At 43.1% G+C, this 12,130-nt stretch overlaps 1 protein-coding gene across 1 annotated transcript in view; it reads right to left on the bottom strand.

The window, feature by feature from the left end:
* RNF17 (ring finger protein 17) overlaps positions 1-12,130 on the bottom strand; it is a 514,511-nt gene that overhangs the window by 22,776 nt on the left and 479,605 nt on the right. Inside the window, exon 17 of the mRNA XM_053705579.1 lies at positions 8,293-8,482. Coding sequence (XP_053561554.1) covers positions 8,293-8,482 — 190 coding nt within the window. The remainder of the gene's footprint in view (positions 1-8,292; positions 8,483-12,130) is intronic.

Below are 12,130 nucleotides of genomic sequence, written 5' to 3' on the forward strand. Positions count from 1 at the left end.
GTAGAAGAGATTCTACCCGAGACCAAAGACCCTGAGCTTTCAGGGATCCCCAGACCGCGCCCCAGCCCATCAGACTGGCGTCGGTCGTGACAATGACCCACTCTGGTCTGCGGAAGGTCATCCCTTGTGACAGGTTGTCCAGGGACAGCCACCAACGGAATGAGTCTCTGGTCCTCTGATTTACTTGTATCTTCGGAGACAAGTCTGAATAGTCCCCATTCCACTGACTGAGCATGAACAGTTGTAATGGTCTTAGATGAATGCGCACAAAAGGAACTATGTCCATTGCCGCTACCATCAAACCTATCACTTCCATGCACTGCGCTATGGAAGGAAGAGGAACGGAATGAAGTATCCGACAAGAGTTTGTTTTTCTGGCTTCTGTCAGAAAAATCCTCATTTCTAAGGAGTCTATTATAGTTCCCAAGAAGGGAACCCTCGTTGACGGAGATAGAGAACTCTTTTCCACGTTCACTTTCCATCCGTGAGATCTGAGAAAGGCCAGGACAATGTCCGTGTGAGCCTTTACTTGAGGAAGGGACGACGCTCGAATCAGAATGTCGTCCAAGTAAGGTACTACAGCAATGCCCCTTGGTCTTAGCACCGCCAGAAGGGACCCTAGTACCTATGAGAAAATCCTAGGAGCAGTGGCTAATCCGAAAGAAAACGCCACGAACTGGAAATGCTTGTCCAGGAATTCAAACCTTAGGAACCGATGATGTTCCTTGTGGATAGGAATATGTAGATACGCATCCTTGAAATCCACCTTGGTCATGAATTGACCTTCCTGGATGGAAGGAAGGAGTGTTCGAATGGTTTCCATCTTGAACGATGGAACCTTGAGAAACTTGTTCAAGATCTTGAGATCTAAGATTGGTCTGAACGTTCCCTCTTTTTTGGGAACTATGAACAGATTGGAGTAGAACCCCATCCCTTGTTCTCCTAATGGAACAGGATGAATCACTCCCATTTTTAGCAGGTCTTCTACCCAATGTAAGAATGCCTGTCTTCTTATGTGGTCTGAAGACAACTGAGACCTGTGGAACCTCCCCCTTGGAGGAAGCCCCTTGAACTCCAGAGAATAACCTTGGGAGACTATTTCTAGCGCCCAAGGATCCAGAACATCTCTTGCCCCAGCCTGAGCGAAGAGAGAGAGTCTGCCCCCCACCAGATCCGGTCCCGGATCGGGGGCCCGCATTTCATGCTGTCTTGGTAGCAGTGGCAGGTTTCCTGGCCTGCTTTCCTTTGTTCCAGCCTTGCATAGGTCTCCAGGCTGGATTGGCTTGAGAAGTATTACCTTCCTGCTTAGAGGACGTAGCCCTTGGGGCTGATCCGTTTCTGCGAAAGGGACGAAACTTAGGTTTATTTTTGGTCTTGAAAAGACCTATCCTGAGGAAGGGCGTGGCCCTTGCCCCCAGTGATATCAGAGATAATCTCTTTCAAGTCAGGGCCAAAGAGTGTTTTCCCCTTGAAAGGAATGTCAAGCAATTTGTTCTTGGAAGACGCATCCGCTGCCCAAGATTTTAACCAAAGCGCTCTGCGCCACAAAAGCAAACCCAGAATTTTTTCGCCGCTAACCTAGCCAATTGCAAGGTGGCGTCTAGGGTGAAAGAATTAGCCAATTTAAGAGCACGAATTCTGTCCATAATCTCCTCATAAGAAGAAGAATTACTAATAATCGCCTTTCCTAGCTCATCAAACTAGAAACACGCGGCTGCAGTGACAGGGACAATGCATGCAATTGGTTGTAGAAGGGAACCTTGCTGAACAAACATCTTTAGCAGACCTTCTAATTTTTTATCCATAGGATCTTGGAAAGCACAACTATCTTCTATGGGTATAGTGGCGCGCTTGTGTAGAGTAGAAACCGCCCCCTCGACCTTGGGGACTGTCTGCCATCAGTCCTTTCTGGGGTCGACTATAGGAAAACAATTTTATAAATATGGGGGGAGGTACTAAAGGTATACCGGGCCTGTCCCATTCTTTACTAACAATGTACGCCACCCGCTTGGATATAGGAAAAGCTTCGGGGGGCCCCGGGGCCTCTAAGAACTTTTCCATTTTACATAGTGGTTCTGGAATGACCAGATAATCACAATCATCCAAATTGGATAACACCTCCTTAAGCAGAGCGCGGAGATGTTCCAACTTAAATTTAAAAGTAATCACATCAGGTTCAGCTTGTTGAGAAATGTTTCCTGAATCTGAAATTTCTCCCTCAGACAAAACCTCCCTGGCCCCCTCAGACTGGTGTAGGGGCCCTTCAGAAACCATATCATCAGCGTACTCATGCTCTACAGAATTTTCTAAAACAGAGCAGTCGCGCTTTCACTGATAAGTGGGCATATTGGCTAAAATGTGTTTGATAGAATTATCCATTACAGCCGTTAAATGTTGCATAGTAAGGAGTATTGGCGCACTAGATGTACTAGGGGCCTCCTGTATGGGCAAGACTGGTGTAGACGAAGGGGGGGATGATGCAGTACCATGCTTACTCCCCTCACTTGAGGAATCATATTGGGCATCATTTTTACTAAATTTTTTTTTTTTTTATGACATAAAATACATATAGTTAAATGAGAAGGAACCTTGGTTTCCCCACAGTCAGAACACAATCTATCTGGTAGTTCAGACATGTTAAACAGGCATAAACTTGATAACAAAGCACAAAAAACGTTTTAAAATAAAACCGTTACTGTCACTTTAAATTTTAAACTAAACACACTTTATTACTGCAATTGCGAAAAAGTATGAAGGAATTGTTCAAAATTCACCAAAATTTCACCACAGTGTCTTAAAGCCTTAAAAGTATTGCACACCAAATTTGGAAGCTTTAACCCTTAAAATAACGGAACCGGAGCCGTTTTTATATTTAACCCCTTTACAGTCCCTGGAATCTGCTTTGCTGAGACCCAACCAAGCCCAAAGGGGAATACGATACCAAATGATGCCTTCAGAAAGACTTTTCTATGTATCAGAGCTCCACACACATGCAGCTGCATGCCATGCTGTCCTCAAAAACAAGTGCGCCATACCGGCGCGAAAATGAGGCTCTGACTATGATTAGGGAAAGCCCCTAAAGAATAAGGTGTCAAAAACAGTGCCTGCCGATATAATCATATCAAAATACCCAGAATAAATGATTCCTCAAGGCTAAATATGTGTTAATAATGAATCGATTTAGCCCAGAAAAAGTCTACAGTCTTAATAAGCCCTTGTGAAGCCCTTATTTACTATCTTAATAAACATGGCTTACCGGATCCCATAGGGAAAATGACAGCTTCCAGCATTACATCGTCTTGTTAGAATGTGTCATACCTCAAGCAGTAAGAGACTGCACACTGTTCCCCCAACTGAAGTTAATTGCTCTCAACAGTCCTGTGTGGAACAGCCATGGATTTTAGTTACGGTGCTAAAATCATTTTCCTCATACAAACAGAAATCTTCATCTCTTTTCTGTTTCTGAGTAAATAGTACATACCAGCACTATTTTAAAATAACAAACTCTTGATTGAATAATAAAAACTACAGTTAAACACTAAAAAACTCTAAGCCATCTCCGTGGAGATGTTGCCTGTACAACGGCAAAGAGAATGACTGGGGTAGGCGGAGCCTAGGAGGGATCATGTGACCAGCTTTGCTGGGCTCTTTGCCATTTCCTGTTGGGGAGGAGAATATCCCACAAGTAAGGATGACGCCGTGGACCGGACACACCTATGTTGGAGAAATTGTTGTAATATTTTTCTTATGTTTGTAAATATTTTATTATTTTTTGTAACTTAGTTCTTTTTTATTTTTTGTACTTTAGCTAGTTTATTTAATTGTATTTATTTGTAGCAATTGTGTTTAATTAATTTATTGATAGTGTAGTGTTAGGTTAATTGTAGGTAATTGTAGGTAGTTTATTTAATTAATTTATTGATAGGGTAGTGTTAGGTTTAATTATATCTTAGGTTAGGATTTATTTTACAGGTAAATTTGTTATTATTTTAACTAGGTAACTATTAAATAGTTCTTAACTATTTAATAGCTATTGTACCTGGTTAAAATAATTACAAAGTTGCCTGTAAAATAAATATTAATCCTAAAATAGCTATAATATAATTATAATTTATATTGTAGCTATATTAGGATTTATTTTACAGGTAAGTATTTAGCTTTAAATAGGAATAATTTATTTAATAAGAGTTAATTTATTTCGTTAGATGTAAATTATATTTAACTTAGGGGGGTGTTAGTATTAGGGTTAGACTTAGCTTTAGGGGTTAATACATTTATTATAGTAGCGGTGAGGTCCGCTCGGCAGATTAGGAGTTAATAAGTGTAGGCAGGTGTCGGCGACGTTGAGGGGGGCAGATTAGGGGTTAATAAATATAATATAGGGGTCGGCGATGTTAGGGCAGCAGATTAGGGGTACATAGGGATAACGTAGGTTGCGGCGGTTTACGGAGCGGCAGATTAGGGGTTAAAAAAAATATGCAGGGGTCAGCGATAGCGGGGGCGGCAGATTAGGGGTTAATAAGTGTAAGGTTAGGGGTGTTTAGACTCGGGGTACATGTTAGAGTGTTAGGTGCAGACGTAGGAAGTGTTTCCCATAGGAAACAATGGGGCTGCGTTAGGAGCTGAACGCTGCTTTTTTGCAGGTGTTAGGTTTTTTTTCAGCTCAAACAGCCCCATTGTTTCCTATGGGAGAATCGTGCACGAGCACGTTTTTGAGGCCGGCCGCGTCCGTAAGCAACTCTGGTATCGAGAGTTGCATTTGCGGTAAAAATGCTCTACGCTCCTTTTTTGGAGCCTAACGCAGCATTTGATTAAACTCTCGATACCAGAGTTAAATTTATGGTGCGGCCAGAAAAAAGCCCGCGGAGCGTTAACAGCCCTTTTACCGCCGAACTCCAAATCTAGGCCTATCTGTTTACATCCACTTCAAATGAAGGGAGTACAATGCTTCATGGACCTATAGAAAGGGTATTGATATCACAGATAGTTATAAATAAATGATAATGGAACCATATACCATTATGTTCAGTACAATAAATACTTGCACATATTATAGTAAATTGTGTACACTGTAGACTACATAGGTATGTTCCTGAGGTGTACAGCTTCATAAAGGTCTTTGATTTTTTTTTTCTACATACAGAATGTTATCAATCATGAATACTTAGGAATAAGTGAGTATGAAACTCAATAGCTGCTAAACACTCTGCCATAGCCTTGTGCAAACTATTTTTAAACTCAGGGTTAAAGTCATTAGTAGCCACCTGAGTAACATACAGAGGACATAATTCCTTAGAGGAAGTAGAAGGTTGTGGCTGATTTGTATTCAAATTTTGAGGTATGCAACTGTCACTTTGTTGGTTGACCTAGCACACTGGAACATATTTGCTGCCAATGCCTCAGAGAGGCCAAAGAAGCAGAAACATGCAATATATTTTAAACATACTCCAAACACTTAAAATGACCACCACAGCAAGTTAACCCCCCTCCCCTGTAGACCGGATGTCTAATAAAACCGCTAACTGCACAGGGAAGTTATCGGTTCACTTAAAAGGACAGTCACCTATTTAATAAATATTGAAAAAATAGGGCTACCAACTGAGTTAAAACGGTTAATAGTACTGTAGGTATGTCCCCCAGAGTGAGATATAGCAGTCAGGTACCTAAATTATATATAAAAAAATGTGTCGGAAGGAGAGCAGGCTAAGTCCCCTAGCTATGCTGTACTGGTTTCAGAGTACCCCTTAATATCCTCTGTGTGTGTGTGCAGTGGTAAGTGACTTACCTATAGTAGCACCCCTCCACTGACTTACCAGGCACCAAGCTGCAGCAGTATCCAGTAGAGAGCCCATCCAGGGCTTGTACATAGGATATCTGAGGAAATACCATTGTCCCCCCAGTGACTTTTAACACCTCTATTCTCAACCTTCTCCTGGAGACCAAGAACAAAACTGAGGAGAGATGGGAGGGAATTTAAGCTCTTGTGTGGGTTCTTGAACTCCTCCTAGTGATCAAATTATATCCAACATGTTATGGAGCCCTATGGACAAGATCATGCCTTCCATCATCACACCATCAAATTGAGAAATTTGATGTTTTGATAGAAGAGACTTTAAGAGTGAACGCCTTTTCTGAGAGTAAGACAACAAGGCCGGCTGGAGGACACCTGTACCAGATCTGAGTACCAAGTCCTGCACGGCCAGGACAGTGGAATTAGAATCACTGAGGCCCTTTCTTGTTTTATCCTAGGTATTTTCCTGGATAGTAAAACAAAACAACCCAGCAGTTTGGTGTCAGTGGTAATTACTACCCAATTTGGACAGATAAATTAATCTCCCTGAGTCAACGATTTGTGAGTCTGCCACTGAGTTAAATAATATCTTGTCTTGAAGCCTAAAGAGATCTTCTGAGACAGACTGTTGTAATCTTCATTTCACTGTTGCAACATTTGAAGCTGCAAAGAACGTAAGTGGAATCTGGCAAAAGGGATGGCATCTGAAGCCGCTTTCATAAGACCAACTACTTCTATGTTTTGAAGCAGTATAGAAAGTAGGAGTTTGATGGAGAAAAACACAGGATTTCTACAAGTTGAGTCAGAGTATCTGAATGATAGTCTCATTGTCTATAATGAAGCCCAGAAAAGCAACTCTTATTTGTGGTAGTAGAGAGCTTTTCAGGAGGTTAGTTTTCCAACCACGAGAACGAAGGAACTGAAAAACTGTGTTTGTATTTTTCGAAGCACAGCCTGCATCAGAATGTCATCTAGGTAAGGAGCTACCGCTGTGCCCTAAACTCTCAATACAGACAAAAGAACTAAGAGAATCGTAGTGAAGATTCTTGGTGCTAATGCCAGACCAAATGGAGGTTGCACATATTGGCAATGCCTATTTATAAATCCAAATCTGAGAAATTGATACAAAGCAATTGTTGTTAAGGGTGTTTACCACTCTAAAGGCTGTGACACACTGGAAACGGAGTGGTGCGCAGCGTGTAGATGCGGCTGTGCGCGCTCAGTGTGTTCTGCCTTTTCATCTCTGAGCACTCTGCTGCGTCAGGTTGCGTAGCTGAGCGCTCAGAGATGAAATAATTGAACTTTAGAAGCGATGCGACGCGGTGCGAAGCAGCTGCATCGCCTCGCGCCGCATCTCTTGCAGTGTGTCACAGCCTTTAGGCTCTGAAGAATGCAGTTTGTCATAAAAAAATTACCACCATCTTTTATTTATTTGGGTTTTGTAAAGTAGGCTATGTTGCATACATCTTGTGAGAAAATGTATTCTGAGGAGATACCAATTTGAGGAGGTAAGGTGCTAAGAGTGTGTGTTGGATTTGTGAGAGTGAGTTTGGTTACATTGATAAGTAAATGTACAATGACAATGCAAAATATCTCATGAGTACACTCCGCTCATCAGTAACTTGACTTTAAAACTTAATCACACCCGTACATTCATATTTTTTTACAATTGCAGGGAAGTATTACAGGTGTGAAAGTCAAATATATGCTGAAGAGAGAAATAAGAACTTGTAATTACAAGACTTGTAGCATTGTATTAAAGGGACATAAAACCGAAAAAAAAATATATTTTGTGATTCAGATAGAGCATACAATTTTAAACTACTTTCCAATTTACTTCTATTATCAAATAGTCTTCGTTTTCTTGTTATCTTTTGTTGAAAAGCAGGGATGTAAGCTCAGGAGTGTGCATATGTCTGCAGCACTATATGGCAGCAATCTTATACATTAGTAAAAGCACTAGATGGCACCACTATTTTTTGTCATATAGTACTTCAGGCATGTGCACGCTACCTATATAGATATCTCTTCAACAAAGAATAACATGAGAATAAAGCAAATTTGACAAGAGAAGTAAATTGGAAACTTTTTAAAACTTTTATTCTCTATCTGAATAAAGAAAGACACATTTTGGTTTTATTTCTCTTTAACATATAGGCCTAGCATGAAGGATTCTCAATCAGTTTGTTTGCTGCAAATGTTTTTGAACGGCCAAACAACACCTGACACGACTTATTTGGAGCAGACAATCCATACTTGATACTTGAGTAGACAAGGACAGCCAATGTCCTTTTATTAGTAAAAATGTAATTGTTATACAATTATCAGAATTGAAAAAGGGGAGACAATTACAAATATCTATGACATGTCCAATCTAGTTCTTTAAAAGATTATGGTCTAAAGACTGTTCAAATGAGCAACATAAAGATGATGATATGTGATCTTATTACAAAGATAAACATATATACACAAATAAATGGTAGAACAAAACTGATTCTTACAACACAGGAAGCAAAGAGTTGTTTTTCTTGAAGGAGTTCCTTCATTGCCCACAAAGCTTTCATGCTCCATTCTCTACAATAAGGAAGTCGATCAGCTTCAAAATCCTCTAAGGGTGGTTTAAATCCAGCAAGCTTTACCTTTATTGCCTTTTGTGGGTAATGAATAAGACTTTCAGGCAGCTGATATATGCTTAAAGGAAGAGAAGAAAACAAAAGAAATAAGCTTGTTTTTAATAATCAACTCATAGTTTCAGTGTTATAATATAGTAATGTATTTAAAAAAAAACTAATTATGCTTACCTGATAATTTCATTCCCATCGAGGGGAGGAGAGTCCACGGCTTCATTCATTACTGTTGGGAATGAAGAACCTGGCAACCAGGAGGAGGCAAAGACACCCCAGCCAAAGGCTTAAATACCTCCCCCACCTTCCTCATCCCCCCAGTAATTCTGCCGAGGGAACAAGGATCAGTATGAGAAACATCAGGGTATAAATGGTGCCAGAAGATGTTAATTAAATTTAGGTCCGTCAAATCGGAGATATGAGCAGGAGTCGTGGAATCTCCCCCCCTCTCCTCCATCTAAAGGGGAGGAGAGTCCACGGCTTCATTCATTACTGTTGGGAACATATACCCAAGCTCTAGAGGACACTGAATGAAACCGGGAGGGAAAAGGCAGACCCTAATCTGAGGGCACCACAGCCTGCAAAACCTCTCCCCCAAAAACAGCTTCCGCAAAAGCAAAAACGTCAAACTTGTAAAACTTTGTAAAAGTGTGTAAGGAGGACCAGGTAGCCGCCTTACAAATCTGCTCCATAGAGGCCTCATTCTTGAAGGCCCAAGAAGAAGCCACAGCTCTAGTTGTTTGAGCTGTGATCCTCTGAGGAGGCTTATGTCCCGCTGTCTTATAGGCCAAGCAACTCAAGCTCCTCAACCAAAAGGACAAAGAAGTAGAAAAGGCTTTCTGCCTCTTGCGCTTCCCTGAATACCCCACAAAAAGAGATGTAGACTGTCTGAAATCCTTCGTAGCCTGAAGATAGAACTTCAGGGCACGAACGACAAAGTTATGAAATAAGCTCTCCTTAGGAGAAGGGGGGGTTAGGACATAAAGAAGGAACAACTATTTCCTGATTGATGCTACGGTTAAACACCACCGTGGGAAGAAACCCCAAACCAGTGCAAAGCACAGCCTTATCTGCATGAAAAAACAGATAAGGTGGCTCACATTGCAAGGCAGCCAGTTCAGATTGAGTCTCCTATGCAACAAGACTGACAATGCCAAAATCTGTCCCTTTAAGGAACTAGCGGCAAGACCCTTCTCCAAACTGTCTTGGAGAAAGGACAGAATCCTGGATACCTTCACCTTATGCCAAGTATATCCATGCTTCTCACACCAGGACAAGTAAGTCCTCCACACCTTACGGTAGATGCGATGAGTGACTGGCTTCCTTGCCTGAATTAGAGTATCAATCACACTTTCTGAAAAGCCTCTCTTGGCCAAGACTAGGCGTTCAATCTCCAAGCAGTCAGCCTCAGAGAATCAAGATTTTGATGTTGAAAGGGGCCCTGTTCCAGCAGATCCCTACAACAGGGTAACCTCCATGGCGGAGAGGATGACATCCCCACCAGTTCTGCAAACCACTTCCTCCCCGGCCATGATGGAGCAATCAGAATGGCTGAAGCTTGCTCCTGTTTGATGCGAGCCACTACAAGAGGTAGAAGTGGTAGCGGTGGAAAAATGTAAGCAAGGCTGAACCCCAAAGGCACCGCTAAGGCATCTATTAGCTCTGCCTGGGGATCCCTGGACCTCGACCCGTATCGGGGTAGCTTGCAATTGAGTCTGGACGCCTTGAGATCTATCTCCGGTGTTCCCCACCTGAGACAAATCTCTGCAAACACCTAGGAGTGAAGAGACCATTCCTCCGGATGGAAGGATTGCCTGCTGAGAAAGTCTGCTTCCCAGTTGTCCACACCTGGAATGTGAATCGCTGAGAGCGAGCAGCTATGGGACTCCGCCCATTCCATGATCCAAGACACCTCCCTCATAGCTAGGGAGCTCCTCGTACCCCCCTGATGGTTGATGTAAGCCACCAAGGTAATGTTGTCGGTCTGGAATCTGATGAAGCTGAAAGACCCCAGAAGAGGCCATGCCTTCAGAGCATTGTAGATTGCTCGGAGTTCCAGAATATTTATCGGAAGGAGAGACTCCTCCCGGGACCATTTTCTTTGTGCCATCCTGGCACCCCAAACAACTTCCCCTCCTGCCAGACTCGTGTCCATGGTCACGATCTCCCAGGACGGTCTCAAGAAGGATGTCCCCATGGACAGTTGCTCCGGACGGATCCACCAAGAGAGGGAGATCCGAGTCTGAGTATTCATGAATATCTGCTGTGATAGATCTGAATGATCGCGGTTCCACTGTCTCAACATGCACAATTGAAGAGGTCTGAGATGGAACCTGGCAAATGGAATGACGTCTATGCTGGAAACCATGAGTCCGATCACCTCCATACACTGAGCCACCGAGGGGCTTGAGGAGGATTGAAGGGCAAGACAAGAGGACGCAATCTTAGTGCGTTGATGGTCTGTGATAAATATTTTCATGGACATAGAGTCTATTATCGTACCCAGGAACTCCACCCTGTTGCTGGGAACCAGGGAACTCTTTCCTGAGTGGATCTTCCAACAGTGAGATTGGAGCAAAAGAAAAAGAACCATTGAATGATCTTCTGCGAGACTGAGCGACGACTCAAAGACTAGGATGTCGTCCAGATAGGGCGCCACAGCAATGTCTCTGGCTCTGGCCACTGCACCAAGAACCTTTGTGAAGACTATCGGGGGCCGTCGCCAGACCAAAGGGAAGGGCCACAAACTGGAAGTGTTGGTCCAGAAACGCAAATTTCAAGGAACTTGAAGTGGTCCCTGTGGATTGGCACATGAAGGTGTCAGGGTGCCAGGAATCAGACTGAGACGAGAAGTGCAAAAATAATCACACCTTTATTAATAGCAAAAAATAATAAAAAGTCCACAAGTCAAATAACAAGCCAGGAATCAAAACCAGAGCTGGTAGTCAGACGAGCCGAGTCAAGAGACAAAGCGAATAGTCAGACGAGCCGGAATCAGGAACAAGGAAAAAAGCAGAGTCAGGAACAAGCCAGGGATCAGGAACCAGGAAGGACGTCAGGCAGCCAGGTAATACACAGGAACTCACAAACCGGGCTGAGACAACGCAAAGCATACTGAACAGAGGCCCTTTAAATAATAAGTGATGACATCACAATTCTGAGACTGAATCCTGTCTCACATGGATGATGCACACCAGTCTGGCCATAAAAGGAAGTGCAGGAAATGAGCAGCATTCCCCACAATGCACCATAGTTAGGAAGAGAGGTGAGCAAAATGGCTGTCAGCAGCACAAGGCAAACACAACAGGGAGAAAACCCTGATAGTACCCTCCCCTCAACGACCCCTCCCCCGCGGGAGGACAAAAGGCTTATTGGGGAAACGGGCATGGAAGGCACGGAGGAGGGCGGGAGCATGAACATCAGAGGAGGGAACCCAAGAACGCTCCTCCAGACCGTAGCCCCTCCAGTGAACCAAATACACGGCCCCTGGACATACGAGAGTCAATAATGCTGCTGACCTCATACTCCTCATGGTTGTCAACAAAGATAGGACAGGGACGAGGCAACACAGTGGTAAACCGATTACAAACCAATGGTTTCAAGAGGGAGACATGAAAAACATTGGAGATGCGCATAGCAGGAGGAAGGTCAAGAGCGTAGGCCACAGGATTAACCCGTCGGAGTATCCGAAAAGGACCAACATAAAGGGGAGCTA

This window comes from Bombina bombina, chromosome 3 (assembly GCF_027579735.1).
Source record: "Bombina bombina isolate aBomBom1 chromosome 3, aBomBom1.pri, whole genome shotgun sequence".
Lineage (NCBI taxonomy): Eukaryota > Metazoa > Chordata > Amphibia > Anura > Bombinatoridae > Bombina > Bombina bombina.